Source organism: Ipomoea nil, unplaced genomic scaffold (assembly GCF_001879475.1).
Source record: "Ipomoea nil cultivar Tokyo-kokei standard unplaced genomic scaffold, Asagao_1.1 scaffold2805, whole genome shotgun sequence".
NCBI lineage: Eukaryota > Viridiplantae > Streptophyta > Magnoliopsida > Solanales > Convolvulaceae > Ipomoea > Ipomoea nil.
Window position 1 is genome coordinate 1,915,852 of NW_017619233.1, and position 22,140 is coordinate 1,937,991.

The 22,140-nt window shown below is 50.3% G+C and overlaps 2 protein-coding genes across 2 annotated transcripts; one reads left to right on the forward strand and one right to left on the reverse strand.

Moving 5' to 3' along the window:
• Window positions 1-3,332: 3,332 nt before the first annotated feature.
• On the reverse strand, window positions 3,333-4,051 carry LOC109158050 (receptor like protein 30-like). Its single transcript, XM_019305867.1, has 2 exons — window positions 3,508-4,051; window positions 3,333-3,400 (listed from the first exon to the last, which is right to left on the reverse strand). The coding sequence occupies exons 1-2, from the start codon at window positions 4,049-4,051 to the stop codon at window positions 3,333-3,335; spliced, it is 612 nt and encodes a 203-aa protein (XP_019161412.1).
• A 17,387-nt stretch (window positions 4,052-21,438) lies between these two features.
• Window positions 21,439-22,140, forward strand: LOC109158051. Its single transcript, XM_019305868.1, has 2 exons — window positions 21,439-21,684; window positions 21,811-22,140. Exons 1-2 carry the CDS (start codon window positions 21,439-21,441, stop codon window positions 22,138-22,140), a joined length of 576 nt encoding a protein of 191 aa, XP_019161413.1.

Genomic DNA, 22,140 nt, shown 5'->3' on the forward strand with positions numbered 1-22,140 from the left:
TTTTAGGAATTGGGCGGGAAGTTAAAACTTCAGGATTTTATTTTTATATATAGTATAGATCAGATTGTATTACACTATTTTATAATATTAGAATATAATTTTAACGCTGAATTATTGTACGAATGGGAAAGTAGAAATCAATATATTTTATTAGGAAGAGAGATTTTTTAGGAATTGGGCGGGAATTTAAAATTTCAGGATTTTGTTTTTATATATAGTATAGATTGTATTACACTATTATATAATATTAGTATAGAATTTTAATGTAGAAATATTGTAGGAATGGAAAAGTAGAAATCAATATATTTTATTAGGAAGAGAGTTTTTTTAGGAATTGGGCGGGAAGTTAAAATTTCAGGATTTTGTTTTTATATATAGTATAGATTGTATTACACTATTTTATAATATTAGAATAGAATTTTAACGCAGAATTATTGTACGAATGGGAAAGTAAAAATCAATATATTTTATTAGGAAGAGAGATTTTTTAGGAATTGGGCCGGAAGTTAAAATTTCAGGATTTTGTTTTTATATATAGTATAGATTGTATTACACTATTTTATAATATTAGAATAGAATTTTAACGCAGGATTATTGTACGAATGGGAAAGTAGAAATCAATATATTTTATTAGGAAGAGAGATTTTTTTAGGAATTGGGCCGGAAGTTAAAATTTCAGGATTTTGTTTTTATATATAGTATAGATTGTATTACACTATTTTATAATATTAGAATAGAATTTTAACGCAGATTTATTGTACGAATGGGAAAATAGAAATCAATATATTTTATTAGAAAGAGAGATTTTTTAGGAATTGCGCGGAAAGTTAAAATTTCTGGATTTTGTATTTATATATAGTATAGATATAGATTGTATTACACTATTTTATAATATTAGAATAGAATTTTAACGCAGAATTATTGTACGAATTGGAAAGTGTAAATCAATATATTTTATTAGGAAGAGATATTATTTAGGAATTGGGCGGGAAGTTAAAACTTCAGGATTTTTATTTTATATATAGTATAGATTGTATTATACTATTTTATAATATTAGAATAGAATTTTAACGTAGAATTATTGTACGAATGGGACAGTAGAAATCAATATATTTTATTAGAAGAGAGAGATTTAGGAATTGGGCGGGAAGTTAAAACTTCAGGATTTTGTTTTTATATATAGTATAGATAGTATAGATTGTATTACACTATTTTATAATATTAGAATAGAATTTTAACGCATAATTATTGTACGAATGGGAAAGTAGAAATCAACATATTTTATTAGGAAGAGAGATTTTTTAGGAATTGGGCGGGAAGTTAAAATTTCAATTGTATTACACTATTTTATAATATTAGAATACAATTTTAACGCAGAATTATTGTACGAATGGGAAAGTAGAATTCAATATATTTTATTAGGAAGAGAGATTTTTTAGGAATTGGGCGGGAAGTTAAAACTTCAGGATTTTGTTTTTATATATAGTATAGATAGTATAGATATAGTATAGATAGTATAGATAGTATAGATGTGAGGAGCCGAGGAGGCAGTAACACTTTCAATCTTTGAAGATTCTACCGATTCTCTTCAGACCAATATAATAGTCCCTCACTTGACAATTTATATCCTACACCACGGCGCGTGTTGCACTGTGCGCCCAGATGCAAAACGACGTCGTTTTAATTTTATTTTTTTTTTTGAAATTTCCCGCCCCAGTGAATGGCAGTTACTTGTTTTTTGAAAAAAAAAAACCCTGGTAAAAAATGTACATAATGTTATACTAGAATACACATAATTGTATACATGAATGTACATAATTATATAACAAAATATACATACTCTTTTTAAAAGATAATACACATAATCTAGCATAATACATAATAAACATAAACTTTTAACATAATACACATCAACTCTTAACATAATACACACAAATTTTCTGATTCGGATGTACATAATTGTATAAAAAGAATGTACATAATTGTATAAAAAATGTACATAACTGTATGAACAAATACACATAATTGTGTGAACAAATACACATAATTGTGTGAACAAATACACATAATCCCAGCAACTTCCTACAGCACCTCCCAAAACGACCCAAAACGACGTCGTTTTGGAAGGCGTGCGGCGCACAGTGCTATGTGCGCCGTGGTGTAGGGTATAACGATTGCCCTCACTTTAGCATTAATCTCTCTTCCGTGGGAACTTACATTACTCTTTGAAGCATCACCTTCTCATTAAGCCACTTTTTACGTGACATAAGCATGATATAGTAATATTCAATGAGGAATGTTGTAAATAAATATAAGTGGACATTACTAGCTAAAAGGTATTATATTATGATAATAATTCTTCATCATTTATAGTTATAGTATAATTTTGTACATCGTGTATATATATATTTGATTAAAAGATGAATAATAAAAGATTGATAATTTTCTCCTTGTATCACGTTTCTCTTACTTCATTGTATTCCTATTACTTTTCGACAATCGTGATGATACAACATTCATGCGAGTATATGTTAGTTTTAATACAAATAGAAATAATCATGTATGATTTACACATTGATTCTGCATGCCTTTTGTCTTCTTTTTTTTTTTAAAAAAAAATTATTTATTAAAGGTCTGAAAATTATTATAACAAGTACAAAAAAAAAAACACTGCGATAACAGTTTTAAAATAGCTTCAAATCTGCAGAGTATACTAAAATTACTGGAAATTAAAACAACACAACAAACAATAGGGAAAAGACATACAATTATACAAATTAAAAGTAGTACTGCACTCCATCAAGTAAGGTTCCCAAGGCCAATTAGTAGAAGCAATTGAGAAGTGTAAAGTTGTGTGCACGTACGCTGCCCTTTAATCTGCCTGCAATCACAAGCTAAGGTCTATGAAATGCAACAACGTAACGTTGTTTTATATGCAATATAAAAAGCAGTACGTAATTACCTTTGCAAATTTAATTTAATTTGTTCTTCTTCTGCCATGTCTTCTTGGAATAGTATTTTTGGAACCCTTTCCTCTCTTCCATATGAGTTTTCTTAGCAACCAGTTGAGTTTTTCATATCGCAGAGCAAAATATCCCACACAAACTCCAAATGGAAATGAACAGCAGTATCCTATCGTCACGCTCTGCCAAGAAAATCCATTAAAAAAACCTGAATCCTCCTCCTCATCCTCTTCTTTTGAGTTCACAGGTGGGTTTTTAGCTCCACATTCTAGTGTCAATGGAAACCCGCATAATGCTGTGTTCCCCGAATAGGAGTCATTGCCAATTGTATCAAGTTGCCCGCTGCGGGGTATTGCTCCCAATAAATGATTATAGGAGAGGTTCAGTACTTCCAGAAATCCAAGCTTTGATAGTTGCAATGGAATTTCCCCCGTCAGCTGGTTGCAAGACATGTCTAGCGCTTCAAGCAATGTTAGATTTCCCAATGATGATGGTATAAGGCCAGTTAGCCTATTATGAGACAGATTGAGATGCCGAAGAAAACCAAGGATTCCTATTGAATTAGGAATGTCTCCATCAAACATGTTACTTGATAAGTCTATGAGTGTGTACAGGTATAGAATTTCTTCCACGGGATGCTCAGACCCTTTCACCACTAGCATTACAGAGCTTCCAAAAGCATAATACAAATGGTCATTAGAGTATGTTACAACTAAATGAGGAGTAATATCATTTATAATCCCAGTAAAATGCAGCAAATAATTTTCAGGCAAATGTCCAGTGAAGTGATTGTTGGAAAGATCAAGAACTCGCAGCATAGGGAATGGAATCTTGGTGGTAGGATTTCCTATCACCCCATAAAAATTATTACAACTTAAGATGAGCACTGCCAATTGTGGAAGAGCATCTAACCAGTGTGGGAATGAGTCATTTAGACCATTGTTTCCAACATCAAGAACTTGGAGAGCTATACAGTTGAGCAGAGTACGAGGTAATGGTCCTTCAAATTCATTATAATGCAAGATGAGAATTTGCAGAACATCACCCTTTAAAGCTTCTTCTGGAATGTTTCCATAAAAGTGATTCATGCTTAAATCAAGTAGCGACAATGTTGTGCTTAGATTTCCCAAACACGAAGGAATAACGCCACTCAAACTATTATGAGATAGGTCAACAAATTTGAAAGAGGTTGAACTGCAAAACTCTCTATGCATAGTGATGGAATTAATTAAACCGGGGGTCCGACTTAACTAACCCGAATAAGAATACGAATAATAAATAAATGGTACGAAGGATATGGCAAAGACCATGAGACCGTAGATTGTATTAAATGCCGTAGAATTGGCTATTACAGCAGTATTTTAGGACAAAGTATGTAGGAAATGTAGAGCGTGTCTTAACTAGACAAGGTGGGGGTTTTTTATACAACCCCCGCCCCTAACCGCCATCCCCTAACACGGGGGGTGGTTAGATCCGAGTTGACCGCGCCCGGTTTCGCCACCGGGCGGTGCTGTGGGGCCAGGCCGAGCACGTCATGGGCTCTGGCCGAGCCCATGTGGAGGTCGGCCCGACCTCCTGGAGAGGTCGGCCCGGCCTCCAACGTGGCCCGTACGGGGGCCACGTGGTGAGGCCCCGGTCGGGGCGGGTACATGCCGCCGCCCCGGGACCCGTTCTTGCCCGCGCCCTCGGGTCGGTGCGGGTCGGTTCCTAATATATCCGTCATCAGTCCCCCACTCTCCGAGCTGCGAGTAATCGTCAATGAAGGAGAGTAGACGCTCTGGCCGACCTCCAAAAATGCCGACCCCGAGACGTCCGCGTCCCCGCGTTATAGTTGCCGTCCAAGTGTACTTCTCGCGATAATGATGAAAAAACTCCCTCCGGAATATGACTCCTTCATCTGTTAGGACACATACACAGTAGAGTCCTCTTAGGTCTTGGTCATCTTCTCCAAGTCAACCAATCACATCCATCTTTTCCCCTTTTCCCCCCCTTTTTTGCATTTCGAATTTCAAAACTCCCCCTCTTCCTATCTCCCCCACTTCTATATAAACCCCTTCTCCCCTCTCATTCCACACTTTTACCATCCCAACATCACACTCTTCTCCCCCCAAGTTCCGGCGAGCCACCACCTCCACCGGCGAACTTCCGGCGACCTCCCCCCGCGGCGGCAACCCGACCTCCGACCGACCCCAGCTGCTCCCCGTCGCCGAGCCCCGGGCCCGAGCGCGGTATGCCCCTTCTTCCTCCTCTTTTTCCCTTTTTTTTTTTTCTTTTTTTCTTTCGCTTTTGCCACCTGCCGCCCGTCACGGCGTCGGCGCACCAGCGTCGCCGCGACACTGCCGCGGGGTGGGCCTCTGGGCCGCGCCTCCGTGGCCGTGCCTCCGTGGCCTCGCCGCCCCCCGCCGCGTCGCAGCAGCGCCGGCCCCGGTCTTGGCCGATTCGCTGCGTTGGTCTCGCGTCGGCTATGCCGACCTCGACCTCGGCCCTGGGCCGAGGTCCTCCACAAACCGCCCCAATTTTTTTTTTTTTTTCGAACACGCCGTCCATCACGGCGCCGGTGCGCCGGTTTTTCCCCGAACACGCCGTCCGTCACGGCGCTGGTGCGCCGGCGTCGTCGCCACGGGGTGGGCCTACAGGTCGCGCCTTCGTGGCCGCGTCGTCCTCCGGCGTCGGGGCGAGCCGGCCCCGTGCCGCGCCGACCTCGCACGCCGAGGCCGTGCTGACCCCGGGGTCGGCCCGGCCTCGGTGTGCCGACCTCGACCTCGGCCCTGGGCCGAGGTCCTCTAAAACCGCCCCCCCCCCCCCCCCCCCCCCCCCTTTTTTTTTTTTTTTTTTTTTTTTTTTTTCCGAACACGCCCCTGTCTTACACCCCTTCTTTTTTATCTCGTAGGTTTAGTTGGTGCATGTACACTTCTTCCGGTTCCTTGGACGATTTTTTGGACTCCGTAGACACTCACATCCTTCCCATGGACGAAACCAGCGACCCCCCCCCCCCCCCACTCCTTTTCCTGCTCATTCCCCCTCTGGGGAAGTCACCATGCCATACGAAGGTCCGTTGGACGCCCATCCTCCCGTCATGGAGGACCCCTTTGCGGTCCCGTACGAGGATCCTGTCCAGTACACCCCTTTGGAGACACTCATCGCGGCCTCGACTTTGGCTCGGACCTCCGTGTAGGAGTTTGAGGAGGCCGAACGCTATGTTGGATCTGTGGGCGATGTACGCCTGCCTTCCCTATCGGCGAATGTCACCGAGCCTCCGACACCTCTCTTCTTCGGGGTTCACGTGCAGTCCCTGTACCTCGGTTTTTGCTTCCCTATTCATCCCTTCATCGAATCCTTCCTCAACCATTACGGCATTGCACCCGGGCAGTTGGTGCCCAATGCCCATTACCTACTTCTTGCCTTCTTGCTTCGCTGCCACACCATTCGTGTCAAGCCCTACCTGGATCTCTTCCAGAGTTTGTTTCAAGTCACTTCGTCCTCCGGCCAGGCCAGTAAGGGGTTCGTGGGTATAGCGGCCCGGGCGCGTATGAAGACGTTCCATGACTTCAATCAGACCAACAGAGATTGGAAACCGCACTTTGTCTTCATCTCGGTTGGTGATCGTCGGCCGTTCCTATCTTGGAACAACAGGTTTGTGCGCCACAGGACCCCGCCCCAGACGGCCGCCTTAGCCCGGGACGTCCACGCCTTTCGGGGTGATCGGGGAGAGATTGTCATTGGCGAGATGATTACGCCGGAGAACATGCGTAGCCTGGGCTTTGTGTCGGATGGGCCGCTACTGCCTCGTATTCGCCCGCGCCTTCTGCGTACGCCCCAGTCGGACGCGCGTCCCTTGATCGAGTTATCAGACGATGAGCCGCCAGAGCAGTCCCCGGGATCCTCGGGGTCTTCGGGCGAGGTTTTTGCCGAGCCCAGGTCCTCCGGGTCTGCTGTCGGCCCACCGCGTGCCTCTACTCGTGGTTTGTTCCCCTTTATTTGCTAGACCATCGTTTGTATATTTGGCTTACGGTTTAACCCTTGCTCGTCTCCTTTTACAGCGAGATCTCCCATCATGTCTTCGTTCCGTGAGCGTCTCGAGCGCGTCGTGGCACGTGGCCCTGTTGCGAAGAGACAGAAGGTTACTGCACAGTCTGGCGCGCCCCCTTCTGAGCCTGGTGCGCCCCCGCCGGGAGGGATGCTGCCGCAGGTGAGTCGCCCCCCCCGTACCGCCGGCCGTTCCGCCTCCGCTGCCGCCTGCCCAGCACACGACGCGGAGCTTGCCCGCTATCATGCGAGAGGCCCTCCGGACCATCGAGGTATGTATTATTGCTTGTGGTTTCCTTTACTACACTTAGTCCTTGTTGTTGTCTTGTTATGATTGTGCCTCTTCGCAGGGTTGGGTCGTGTCCACCGTGGCCCTTGCCGAGGATGAGCAGGGTCGCGCTCGCGAGCTGGTGCGAGCCTTGGAGGCTAAGACCAGGCGGGCCGATGAGGCAGTCAGGCGTGATGCCGAGTCCCGGCAGGCCTTGGAGGCGGAAAGGAAGAGGCATGCGGAAGAGCTTGGACAGGTCATCCCCGCCTACAAGAAGTCTGATGAGTTCGAGCGAGATGTTCGTGGGCGCAGCGGCGACATAGTCACCTCGTGGCTGGCTAGTGACGTTGGAAAGGAGAGGATTGCGGAGGAAAGCGCTATGGCCTTCCAGGTGGGCCGATATGCTATGCAGCAGGAGATCTAGACCGCCCTTCGCCAGAAGGGAGACGCCTTCGACCCGGTCGTCCTTGATCTGCCGACCGAGATGGAGAACCCCGAGCCAGTGACCCCCGCGGCGGGCTTCTCACTATCACCCCTTGATCGCGCCGACGAGCCTGTGGAGTTGGTGGCCTCCTCGGGAGTTATTTCCCCCACTTTGCTGAGCGTTCATGTTCCTGACTTGGATGAGGGGGCCGAGGGAGTGACCGTCGTCGTTGCCCCGTCGACTGAGCTGCCACTCGCCACTGCGCCGGGTTCTGATGAGCAGCCTTGATTGTGCTTGTTTTAGCTCATTCCCTGTTTTGTGTATCCGGGCATAGACTTTAGACGTGTATTCTTGCCCTCTTTTGCTGTTTATTTCCTTTGATGACTCTTCCTGCTTTATCTTGCTATGCTTCGAATGTTGGATCTTCATTATATGCTTAGGACTTATGTTTGATTATGCGTTCTTGCTGCCGTAACCATGTTGGATGTTTTTTTTTTTTTTTTTTTGAGTGCCCGACCAGTGTCGGGGGTCTTGATGCAGCGTGGCGGACGCCGGCGGTACGGCCGAGGTGCACACAGCATGGTGCACCCCGGCAGCACAGCCGAGGTGCACGCAGCATGGTGCGCCCCGGTTGTGCGGCCGAGGCGGCACCTTGTTGCGCCCCGGTGTTGCCGGGGCGTGATAGGCCTATCTTTTTTTTTTTTTTTTTTTTTTGTTTTTGTTTTTTGCCTAGTGTTAGCCCCAAAACATAGTCCTACGAGACTACGCCATCGGGCTCCCCTTCGGGGTTGGTACGCGAGGTCGGGCCTCGTGCCCCCTTAGGGTGCGTCAGCCGCTCGGGCTAAGTCCTTCCGGACTACGCCACCGGGCTCTTCCGTCGGGGTTGGTACGCGAGGCCGGACCTCGTGCCCCCTTAGGGTGCGCCTAACCGCTCGGGCCTAGTCCTTCCGGACCAAGCCACCGGGTTCCTCCGTCGGGGTTTGTACGCGAGGCTAGGCCTCGTGCCCCCTTAGGGTGCACGCTAGCCGCTCGGGCCAAGTCCTTTCAGACTGTGCCCCCGGGCTCTTCTGTCGGGGTTAGTACGCGAGGCCGGACCTCGTGCCCCCTTAGGGTGCGTCTTCCGTCGGGGTTAGTACGCGAGGTCGGACCTCGTGCCCCCTTAGGGTCCGCGGGGGAAAACATGAGTGAGCACTCGTTCCCCTTTGTTTCATGATGATTTTTTTTTTTAATTTAAAGGAGAAAGAATGGATGAAAAAACCCAAGTGGTGATATTATTGCCGTTCACTAAAACATTATTGGGGGAGGGGAATGGTCTTCCTCCAAAAATAGGATTTCAATATCCACCTTTCACGCGGCGGGCCTATTGGTAGAGCTTCAGTAGGTGTTCTGAGTTCCAGACCCTGGCTATCATCTTCTCTTTGGGGGTCTTGAGCTTGTAGCTTCCCGGGCGGACCACGGCTGCTACAATGTATGGGCCTTCCCAGTTGGCAGCAAATTTTCCTCCCGCCTGGGGCTGGCTTGCCTCTCTCCTCCTGAGCACGTAGTCTCCCGCTTGGAAGTAGCGGGGCCGTACCCGCTTGTCATGGTAAGCTTTGGTTTGCCTCTGGTAGTTCTCCGCTCGAATCGCAGCTGCTTCGCGCCTGTCATCGATCAGGTGGAGGTCAGTTCTATGGTGCTCCTCATTCGTGTCGGGGTCGTAGTCCTCCTCCTGGTGGGAAGGTATGACTACCTCTGCCGGGGCTCGAGCTTCGAACCCGTAGGCCAAGGAGAAAGGTGTCTCCCCCGTGGCCCTCCGGGGGGTGGTGCGGTAGGCCCATAGAATGGCGTCGAGCTCCTCTACCCACGCCCCCCGCCCCCCACCCCCCCCCCCCCCCCGCGGATTCTAATTTCTTTTTCAAACCGCCCACTATGGTGCGGTTGGCATTCTCCACCTGCCCATTTGCTTGGGGATAGCACACGGCCACCCGGCTGTATGTAATGTGCCATTCTGCACAGAACCCCTTGAACTCTTGCCCCTCGAATTGGCCTCCGTTGTCGGTGATGAGTTGCATCGGGACCCCAAAACGGCACAAAATGTTTTTGCACACAAAGTGCTTGCAACGGGCGCTTGTTCTGGTCGCCAGTGGTTCCGCCTCCACCCACTTGGTAAAGTAGTCCACCGCCACTATGAGGTACTTCCTTTTTCCCGACCCCATAGGCAGAGCTCCCACTAGGTCCACTCCCCACCTGGAGAAGGGGATGACCGAGCTGATGGGGGTGTAGCTCGTGGCGGGTCGGCCGGGGGTGACCTGGAAATGCTGGTAGGTCTCGCAACCCCTAGCGTAGTCAGCGCACTCCTTGGCCATTTTGGGCCAAAAGTACCCCTGTATGATGGCCCTTCGGGACATGGCGAAAGCCCCTTGGTGGGCGGAGCAGGTCCCCTCGTGGATTTCTTCCATGACTACCCTGGCTTCGTCCGGGTATAGGCAGCGCAACAAGGCGCCGTTATACGACCTCTTGTAAAGTGTGTCCCCCCATGATTACGTACGTGGGGGCTCGTCGTTTCACCAATTTGGCATCGGCCTCGTCGGGAGGCAGTGCACCTGTTCTCTTGTATTCCTTGAGGTGGTCCAACCAGCAGGGAGGCCTGGTTTGCACGGGTAGGACCGGGTAGGCGTCCAGGCTCGACCTCTCGAAATCCTCAATTCGGGCTATTTTTGAGATATGTTCCGGGGCCCCTTGGGCGAGCTTGGACAAGATGTCAGCGTCTGTGTTCTGGTCCCGAGGCACCTGTAGGACCTCGTAGTTGGTCAGCTGCCCCAGTAGCTGGAGCACCACGTCCCGGTACCTCCTCATTCTTTCGTCACTTGCCTCAAATTCACCTGTGACCTGTCCCACGACGAGTCTAGAGTCACACCGGATTTTGAGCTTTTCCACCCTCATGTTTAGCGCGAGGCGGAGCCCCCCTAGGAGCGCCTCATATTCGGCTTCGTTGTTGGATAACTTGAACGCGAAGCGGAGGGCGTAGTAGGCCCGGAACCCCTCCGGGGTTATGAGTACGACTCCACCCCCGCAACTTTTAGCGCTGGAGGACCCGTCCGTTGAGAAGGTCCACCATTCCTCGTCGTCTTCCCGGACCCGCTCCGTGGCCTCCCGGGTGGTACACTCGACTATGAAGTCAGCCAGCTCCTGCCCCTTGATGGCGGGTCTGGGCTTGAATTGGATGTCGAATTGGCTCAGCCGCATGGCCCACCTGACCAACCTGCTGGCCGACCCCGAGGCCCTCAGCTTTTTCACCGTCGCATCCACCACGAAGATGGCCTTCTCCACGGGTGTGTAACTGACCACCGCCCCCCGTAGAGCTCGGCTCGTGTAGTATACGGGCCGCTGGACCCCCTCGTCGTCCCAGACCAGCACGGAGCTGACCGCGGCCTGCGAGATGCCCAGGTATAGGTACAGGACCTCCCCCTTAACGGGTTTGGCCAGGGGGGGGGGGGGAGTGACATGAGGTACGTCTTGAGGTCCTCGAACGCCTTCTGGCACTCTTCGGACCACTCGAAGCCCTTCGTCTTTTTGAGGACTCCAAAGAATGGCAACGATTTCTCGGCCGACCTCGAAAGGAAACGGCCCAAGGCTGCCAACCGGCCGTTGAGGCGCTGGACCTCCCGGAGGGACCTCGGAGGTTCCATGTCCAGGATAGCCTTGACCTTGTCGGGGTTGGGCTCAATGCCCCTCTTCGAGACCATGTACCCCGAAAGTACACTTCTTGGGGTTCAACCGTAAATTGAAGCGTTGCATAATCGAAAATACCTCGGTAAGGTCGTCCGTGTGGAGGTCGGCGTCGGTGCTCTTGACGATCATGTCATCAACGTAGGCCTGGAGGTTGCGGCCGAGGACCTGCTTGAACACCTTGGCCACCATTCGGGTGTAGGTGGCGCCCGAATTTTTCAGTCCGAAAGCCATGACCTTGTAGCAATAACCCCCCTCCGGCGTGGTGAAGGCCGTCTTCTCCTTGTCGGCTTCTTCCATGAAAATTTGGTGGTACCCCCGGAACGCATCTAGGAAGCTCATAAGGGCACAACCTGCAGTCTCGTCCACCAGCTGGTCAATGTTGGGGAGGGGGAAGGGGTCCATAGGGCAGGCGTTGTTGAGGTCGGTGTAGTCCACGCACATCCTCCAGGTGGGTGGCTTCGGGGCGAGGACTACGTTTGCTAACCACGTGGGGTATATGACCTCCTGGATATGGCCGATCTCTAGCAGGGTGTCGACCTCCTTTTTGACGAACTCCCTCCTCTCAGCGGAGAGGTACCTTTTGCGTTGCTGGACTGGCTTGACCGTGGGGTCGACAACCAGCGTGTGCGTGATCACGTCTCGGCTCAGGCCCGGCATATCCTCGGGGCCCCATGCGAAGACCTCCTTGTAGCTCCTGATGGGCATATCCTCGGGGCCCGGCATATCCTCCAGGAGGCCGACCCCTACCTTCACGACCCGGTCAGGTCGACTGAGGTCGAGGATGACCTCCTCTGTCTCGACCACGGTCTCGGCTCGAGGTCGACCTGCCTCCTCTCGAAACGCCTTCTCGGCGATGGTATGGACCTGGAGGTCCTTCTGACCAATTTGGCGGCACGCCTTCAGGTAGCAGTTGTGGCTCACCTTTTGGTCTCCCCGGGCGACCCCAACCCCGGTTGGTGTTGGGAACTTGAGACACAGGTGCTCCATAGAAATCACACACCTGAGGTCCTCCAGGGCGGGCCGGCCGAGAATAATGTTGTGGGCGCAACTGATCTTGACGACTACGAACTCGACCTCCCACCTCCTGGTGTGCGGTGGGGTGCCTATCTCCACCTCCAAATTGATCGACCCCTCCGTTTCGATCGAATCCCCCGTGAACCCGGACATGGGGGTCCGTACTTGCTCCAGCTGTCCTCTTGAGAGTCCCAGCTGGGTGAACGTGTAACACCCCAGATTTTCAAGACATTTTAAGCTTATATAATAAAGATAATATCTCATTACATCCCAAAGTATAACATGAGTGTACGGGGTGCTATGCCACACCTGGACTAGAGAACCCAGGTGCACAGGCTGTCTAACTAATATCCATTGAAACACAATGCATAATATGGCACGCAGGCCGAAAGGGAAACTACTCTACTTCTACGTTCCAGTTCTAGCGCGCTCCAGTGCTCTAGTCCTCTGTGCCTGAAAGCCAAATATATCTGTTCAGCGAGAGATGCTGGTAACCCACTCCAACGCGTTGAAATACAATACATATAGAGATACATATAGATATACGAAAACCATTTTGAGCATGAAGATATATCCTACGAACTCTAGCTTTAAAACCGGGAATGACTCGACAGATAAGGCCAGACACAAGCAACAGTTATAACGGGCATATGCAGTTCACAACAGATAAGGCAGATAAGGCAAAGCATAAACGATAATCATAACCCAACATGAACAATCCCCAATATAAATCCCATAGTCACATCCCCCAAGGCACTCATAGTCACAATTCGTCCATATCACACACATAGCGCACATTGTTGGCGCCACGGGACCGATCGCATACCCATAGATGAGGGTCAGCGCATATAGCTCTGACACAGCCCCGCAGCACCATGCCCCGTATCGCAACACGGGGAGGTCGATCGCAACCGACCGATGAACCGCAGCTCATCATAATGTTTGATCGCAACCAAACAGTGGACCGCAGCCCAAGAGAGTGTCATCTGACCGCAGCCAGGATAAAGGACGAACCGCAGCTCGTATAGAAACGTTTGATCGCAACCAAACGGTGGACCGCAGCCCAAGAGAATGTCATCTGACCGCAGCCAGGAATACCAATCTGACCGCAGCCAGCTTCTGAACCGCAGCTCAGGATAACCAATCCGATCGCAACCGAATTGGGGTAGCACACACACATAACACATAGCAACCACATGCAACCCACGTTACACCTCGGGAAGGGGGATAAAGCGTATAACAAACCTATGCGTGATCCATCACATGCTAAGAATAGTCCTAAGGGGTTCATACTTCCTTCACCTAGGTCAACGGGATACCAATTCATCTAGCATGCGATATAACAGACTCATAAACCTATGAACGGTACCCGAAACATCAAACTAGACATATGCACGACAAACGGGGTCCGTTGGGACGCCACGGGGATCGGGGAAACATCAAACGGGGAAGCTGGGAGCCCGAGGTAGTGTACTTTCCAGCGGGTAGCCGGTGGGTGGGGGTCCACTCGCCGGCTGCCACTGTTCCGGGCAGCGGGTGCCCGGCGGGCAGCTGCCCGCCCGCCGGTTGCCCGCTGCCGGAGCTGCCCGAGAATGCCGCGGGTAGGTGGCGGGTCCCCTACCCCCACCTACCCCCCACTAACTCTTTTCATCACTTTTCGCCCCGGGAACCGTTGTGGAACCCGAAACCATGCTTAGACACTTTACAACGCAATTAACAACAACAAGTAGACAATTAACGGATCAAATACGGGAAACGAACGACACATGGCCTATCCTACTTTTCTAAACACAATCAACGCCCAAACATGCGATTTCCCACCCGATAATCCAAGAATCAAAGCATACGGCACAACCTAGGGTTCTAATCACTTTTATATCAACAAGACTACGATTCGTCTTCTAATTGCAAGATTCGGTAGGAACAACACATAATCATCAAGGATACCAATTAATCATCAAGAACGTCATAATCATCAAGAACAACACATAATCATCAAGAATACCAATTAATCATCAAGAACATCACAATTATCAAGAAACTCCCAATATCAAGATTATCAAGATTCCCCATGGAATCATTAAATCAACATCAACAATAATCATAGTAATTCGCCATTCACAAATATACGGGGGAAAACCCTAAGGGGAAATCATAGCTATGAAAATAGGTTTTGTTGAGACATGGGTTACCTCTTAGCCTTAATTAATTCCTTGGCTATGAAGGATCTTTCTTTAAGCTTTCTTGATTTCTTGATTTCTCCTAGGGGAATTCTTGGAGCTCTTTGGGTGGTGAGAGATTAATGTGGTGGGAAGTTCTAGGTGTCTCCTAAGTCCCTTATTTATATATTTAGGAGTCCTAATTAGGAACTAATACTATAGGCTTGCTAATTCTATTTCTTTCGGAACTAAGGATTGGGTTTAGGGGTTGGGTTTATATATGAGGGCCCATGGACTATGGTGGGCCTTTTTCCCTAATTGGTCATTATGATTTATTCCTTCTCTTGGGCTTATTGATTGATTAGTTAAATGGTTTTAGGGGCCGTAACACGGGGTGTTACACTCTTCCCCCCTTTACAAGGGGCTTCGTCCCCGAAGCCCGGTGTTATAGTCCACCCTTTCACCCCTAGACACCTCGTAGCTCGGCCTCCTGTTTAGGGTTGCGGCCTTACGTTTGTCTTGGCTTGGGGTAGGCTGAACTTCTGATGGTGTGGTGATAGGGAAGTTTTCGGTTGTACCTCGGTTTCCTGCGCTGGAACTGGGTGCACCGCGAGTGCCCAAGGCGGCCTCGATCGCTGCTACCCTTTGATCGAGTGCGTGTGTGGTGCGGATCAGGGATGAGAACCCTTCTTCCATGATTTGATTCTGTCGGTCGAGCTGTGCGAGTATGCGTTCGTTGACCGAACCCTCGTCTTGCCCCCTTGGGTTCCCTCCTGGCTGTGGGTGCACTGACGGGTTAGGCCCGTCTTCCTCCTCTTGTCCTTCATTTTCTTCCGTGCCTCCGCAATCTTGCATGGCCCGCTTGAGCTTTTTGTTGGAGATGTCCAACCGATCAACCAATTCCCTACGTTCCTCATCGGGTTTGTGGCAGATTTCTTCGAGGGTGAGATAGTGTCCTCCTTCGGTGAAGTAGATGTCGTTGCGGCGGAGGTTTTGGGCATTGAAAACCATGCCATTGGCGGTTTTGACCTCGGTGTGGCTTAGGTCTACCCCCTTTTTCTCCATGATCCAACTTAGGATCATCCCGTAAGGTAGGCTAAGCCGGTTGTTTGTTTTGCAGAACTCTATGTGCTTTAGCATGAGTGCCGGCAGGTTGAACTTGATTTTATGTTTTAGGAGATACGCAAAGGTGCACTCCAAGCTTCCCACATCCTTGCTCTTGTTATTGGTGGGCAAGAGGCTATCGGTTACAATCATAACCAATATCTTTTGCTCCGCCGATAGCCATTTCCGGTTTGGTCGGGTGGCCGAGGTGAACCCACCCTCTTTCCCGAGTAAGTACCCAAGGTAGTCCTTGTATCCCGTAGTTTGGGTGTCAATCCACCCTTTCCGGTCATAGTTGGACACACCCGTGGTGGTCAATTTCAAGAGCTTGGCCAAACGGCCTTCGGAAAGCACAATTTCCTTGCCGCGGACTTTGGTGGTGATTTCTACCTTGTCACCCCGTTTGGTGGCTACAAGGTATTGATAGAACTCCTTCACCAATTCGGGGTACGTATCCCCTTTGATGGTGAGATACGTATCTAAAAGTCCTTGGTGTTTAAGCATATCAACCAATTCCGGAGAGAATTGGTCGGGTTCAAGTGCTTTACCTCCGATCACGGTGTAATCGGCATTGTTCCACTCCGGGGTGCGGATTCTGAGGGGTTTCTTTGGCATTGCGATAGGTGTACTTTTCCGGTGGGTTTTCCGGCGAGGTGGGCAGCGCTCCGGCGTGTTTTTCCGGCGGGCGTCGAGGCGGCGTCTTCCGGTTGCGGGGGAGGCGGCGGCGAAGTGGGGTTCAAGACGAGGAGGAGGTGGCGTGGGGTTGGCGTTCGGGTGGAGGTGGCAGCGGGTCTCGGCTGGGCGGATTCCGAGCGGACGGCGGGTGGTCTCCGGCGGCTTGGTTTGGACGGCGGCGAGGCGAGCGGCTTCTGCCGGGGTGCGTCCGGGCGGTGGCGGCGTTGGTGGGAGGTGGTGGTCGTGGTGGGGCAGTGGGGTATGCGAGAGGGAGGAGGAGAGGGTGTGGGGGGGGGGGGGGGGGAGAGAGAGAGAAGAAGAAGAAGAAGAAGAAGAAGAAGGGTTTTTGATTTGGGGATTTTGTGAGTTTTAGGGATTTAGAGGGGTTTAACAAGGGGGTGTCCCCTTGAGGTTTCAAAAAACACTCATGGCTTAGTGGTTAGGGGCTTGGACTTGTAAATAAGAGGTCTAAGGTTCAATTCCTAGTGGTGACATTAGGCATTCCTTGATGAGGTGATTTTTGTCCTTTTCATTGTTTCGTCTTTTAGTGAGGAAGGGTTGGGTGGATGGCATAACTTGTGTTTTACTTTCGTAGTGGAATCGGAATTTGAACGAAAAGGAGTCTTTATTCATAATACTTTCTAAGTAGCTAAGCTAAGTAGACATAATGCTCCCGAAGTAATTAAACTAAATAAGTGGTCTATACGATACCGGGGGCGGTTACAAGGGGGTGGTGGCTTATCCTAGACAGAATTCGCTTTCGGGGTTTTCTTCGACGGGGTCCGTATGGTCCTCGTCTTCAGGGATTGGGTTTTCCCCTTCTAGGCCTTCTTCGTTTCCGAGGTCGGCTTGCGTTTGGCTCATGACGAATACTTTTCCGGGAGCGCCGTAGCCCCCTTGGTGACCGGTACCCCCGTGTTGGCCCGTGGTGGTGGGACGCGGTCTTTGGGGGCGAGTGCATTGGAAGGCCTTTTGTCCTTCCTCCTCGCAGTTGAAGCATCGCCAGGGGTTGCCTGGCTTCTGGCCCTGCGCCTGCCCTTGTGCCTGGCCGGGCCTCTTAATGAATTGGGCGAGGTAACCCATTTGGATGAGTTCCTCGATTTGTCACTTCAAGAGGATGCATTCGTCCGTATCGTGCCCCTTCTGCCTGTGGAACCTGCAGTACTTGTTGGGGTCCCCCCTCGCCGATATCTTCATGCACTCCTCCTTCGGGAACACCACGATTCCCTAGACCTCCGCGTGCGCCAAGATGGTACCCACTGGTTGTGTCAGCGGGGTGAGATAGCGTGTGGGGTTCAGTCTGGGCCCCTCAGCGTACTCACGTCGATGCGGCCGCGGTGCCTTGCGCTCCTCCTGGGGTGCCTTGTCTTTCCGACCACGTCCTTCTTCCTGCTCTTTCTTCCTCTTCTCGGCGGCCTCGGCGTAAGCATACCTTGCTGCCTTGTCCATCAGGTCGTTATAGGTCCTGGGGGGGTACCTGATGAGGTCTTGGTGAAAAGCGCCCGACCTCAGGTTGTTCCGGAAAATCACTATGGCCGACTTCCCATCAAAGTCGGCGACCCCCATGGCCTCTTTCTTCCACTTGCTGAGGTACTCAGCGAGTGATTCCGAGCTCCCCTGTTTCAAATCACATAGGTCGGCAATTTGCTTCTTCCGCTGTATACTGGTGGCGAAATGGGATAGGAACTGCCGGGTGAGGTCCGCGAAGGTGGAGATGGACCCCGCCGGGAGGGACCCGAACCAATCGTGTGCCTGCCCGTCCAGGGTGGCGAAAAACCCCCTGCATAGGATGGCATCTGTTGCCTCGGTGATCATCATGGCGGCTCTGTACCTGGTCAGGTGTGCCCGCGGGTCCGTGGTCCCCGAGTATGCTTTAATGGTGGGAAAGCGAAAGTCTCGAGGTAGGAGCTCTGCCATGATGGTGTCCGCGAATGGGGAGGCCAACACGTCCTGGGGCTCCGAAGACCCGTCCCTCTCATCGATCTTCTATTGGAGCTTGTCCATCCTCCTCTGCAGCTTCTCGACCTCCACCCGATGGGAGCTCGGAGCTCTACCTTTCGTTTCCCCCGATCGTTCGACCCGGGAGGCCTGCTCGCGTCGCGGGTGGAGTCGGGGGACCCGACCTGCTGACCCGCGCGAGGCTGCCTCGTGTCGCGGCTGGGCGCGGGGCCCATGGCTCGGCGACCTCCGAGTGACCGATCCCTGTCGCGGCGGTCGGCGGGAGCATGACTCCGCCGCCGGTGGCCCATTGGCCGGCCTCGGACCCAACCTATCCCGGGCTGTCACGCGATCGCCCAACCTCTCCAGGGCGGGCCTGGTTTGGGTCGGCGCCCTTCCATCGTCGTCACGCTGGCGGTCTCGGCAGGAATCTCCTCCTCCCCGCCTCTCTGATGGTCGAGGCGAGTTGACCTCCCCCTGGGTGACAGGTGCCTGGGGTGGTCGAGTGCTCGAGTCGCTGCGCCCCCGGGTAGGAGGAGGCGGAGATGACGCCGGCGCCTAGGGCGGCTTGTTCCTCCGCTCGGAGGCCTGCGGCGACGCGCGCCAGCGCGGTGGAAGCTTGTTCGAAGACCGCCACCCCTTCCCGAATTAGTGCGCGAGCTGGAGCGGGGGCGGCGGGGGGTGCTGGTGGTGCACCACTACTACGGTGGTTGGTGAGCTGGGCCCTCAGATCCTCCCCTGACCTGGCGGAGGCGGTTGGTTGGATGCTGGGGGTGGGGGCCCCGTTGGGGCCGTTCCCGTTCGCGACGAGCTGGGTGCCGCGGGAACCATTGGTATGACGAGAGCTGGATCTCGATCGTGCCATCGCCGTCAATGAACAATAGAGGGGAGAGCACTCAAGCTTGTACAGCAGCTCTCAATAAGAGCACCAATGATGGAATTAATTAAACCGGGGGTCCGACTTAACTAACCCGAATAAGAATACGAATAATAATTAAATGGTACGAAGGATATGGCAAAGGCCGTGAGACCGTAGATTGTATTAAATGCCGTAGAATTGGCTATTACAGCAGTATTTTAGGACAAAGTATGTAGGAAATGTAGAGCGTGTCTTAACTAGACAAGGTGGGGGGTTTTTATACAACCCCCGCCCCAAACCGCCACCCCCTAACACGGGGGGTGGTTAGATCCGAGTTGACCGCGCCCGGGCCGTGCTGTGGGGCCAGGCCGAGCCCGTCATGGGTTCGGGCCGAGCCCATGTGGAGGTCGGCCCGGCCTCCAACGTGGCCCGTACGGGGGCCACGTGGTGAGGCCCCGGTCGGGGCGGGTACATGCCGCCGCCCCGGGACCCGTTCTTGCCCGCGCCCTCGGGTCGGTGCGGGTCAGTTCCTAATATATCCGTCACATAGCACCATGCAAATTATTATTGTCAAGACGCAAGATTGAGAGTTGATTGCTAAAATTTCCCAGGCACGTTGGAATGACACCACTCAAGTAATTGCTTGACAGGTCAAGAAAATGAAGGTGGCATGAATTGTAGAGTGATTTTGGAATACCCCCGTGAAACTGATTGCCACGAAGAACAAAAGAATATAGATTCATGTTGTTTCCCAAGCATTTTGTAATATGTCCATTCAATTTGTTATTAGCTATGAAAAGCACTGAAAGACATGTGAGATTGCAAAAGATTGATAAGGTCTCAGGTCCGTGAAGCAAGTTGGAACTTATGGAAACAGTAGATAATGATGTTAAATATCCTACTTCCCATGGTATTGACCCCCTAAAATAATTATGTGAAAGATATAGCCAATTGAGCTATGTTAAATTTCCAATTGTTGAAGGAATTAGACCAGAGAGGTGGTTTGAGTCAAGGTAAAGTTCAGACAACTTTTTCAAATTCCCAATGTTTGAGGGAATGCAACCTGAGAACTGGTTACTAGTCAGGGAAAGATATTGAAGTTGTGTCAATAAACTAATTTCAGAGGGAATCCTTCCAGAGAAATTATTGCTTTCTATAGACAAGGCAGTTAGTTGTGTCGAGTTGGCAATGAGTTGTGGTACTAACTCACCTGAAAGCATATTGGAAGATAAATCTAACTCAACTAGTTTGGAAAGATTGGCCATGCTGGAAGGCAACTCGCCTGTTAGAAAGTTATTATATAGATACAAGATTTCAAGATTTGTGCATAGCCCAAGTTCAAAGGGAATCATAGAATTCAGTTGATTCATTCCAAGAGAAAGAAACTTAAGATGTTTAAGGCTTCCGATGGAAGGTGGAATATTCCCAAGAAATGAATTATTGGTCAATTTCAATGCTTGAAGACTGGTGATTGAACCAATTTCTTCTGGAATTGCTCTAGAAAAGTTGTTGTATGAAAGACGCAGAAATTTAAGGTTCGATAAGTAGGTAAAACTAATGGGAAAAGGTCCTTGGAAGAAATTGTTACAAAGATCAAGGTGCTCCAAGTTCTCTACCTTGGAAAACACAGACACTGGAATTTGACCGGTAAAATGATTTTTTTGACAAATCAAGGTAAGATAAATTTGGGCAACTTGTTATCAAGTCTTTTGAAAAATCCAAATTGAACTCATTAGCACGGAGGTTGAGATGCTTCAACAAAGGCATAGCATGGAATTTAGACCATTCTGGAGTTTCAAGATTATAACCAATGTCGCCCCTGAATTATTAGTGGTGTAAATGTTGCCCCTCAATTTTCAAAATGGTACATATATTGCCCATCCCGTACCCGTATGAGAGGGGCAATATATGTACCATTTTAAAAAATGAGGGGTCACTATATTGTTAGTAATATTTATATTTCACATTTATATTGTATGATTTATTATTATTATTAGTTGTAGACTAGTCAATAGTTCTGTCCTGAATAACAGGGGAGTATTGTTTAACTCTCCTATAGGACTCTCTGTATTCGCTTCTCAATAATCTGATCAATTATTTGAATTTGAACAAAACATCGTCTCATCTGGTATCAGTTGCGATAGGACTGCGATCCTCTTTCCTATCTGATTTCCGCTTTCTCTCTCTCTCTCTTCATGATGGCTTCGAATTCAATCGATAACACCACGATCATCCCCGCCGCACCCACTGTGCCGGCGACGCCAAATCCTCTTTCAGTCGCGCATCACTTCGTATCTATGAAGCTCACCACGCGCAATTACCTGTTCTGGAGGACACAACTCCTTCCCTTTCTCCGTGGCCAAGGCCTACTGGGATACATTGATGGTAGTCTCCCGTGCCCTCCGGAGACTATATCCGTCACCTTAGCTTCTGATGATGCTGCGGCAACGACATCCACAACGGCGCCTAATCCCGCGCACACCGCCTGGTTCCAGCAGGACCAATCAATTTTGTCTTTGCTAATCTCGTCCTTCTCGGATGAGGTTATGCACCACGCTCTCGGCAGGCACACCGCCAAAGAAGTCTAGGATTCCGTCACGACAGCACTGGCGTCAACTACTCGCGCTCGTTGCCTGAGTCTTCTCGGCCAGTTCCAGAATCTACGTCAGGGAAGCAGCTCGCCGGCAGATTATTTGGGCAAGGCGCAGACCATTGTTGAAGCCCTCGCTCTCGCAGGCCGCCCTCTCTCGCCGAACGAACAATTACTGTATGTGCTGCATGGTCTCCGGCCTGAGTTCTGGGCAATGGCGAGCTCGCTCACCGTCTCCGGCAACCCCATCACGCTGTCGCAACTTGCTGATCATCTGCAAGCCCAGGAATTTATACACGCAGATGACTTCGCAGTGGACTCCGGCGCTGATGGCTCCCCGTCAGCCTTCTTCGCTGGTCGCGGTAGTGGCACTGGTGATCAGGGACGGCAGAATGGAGGTGGACGGTAG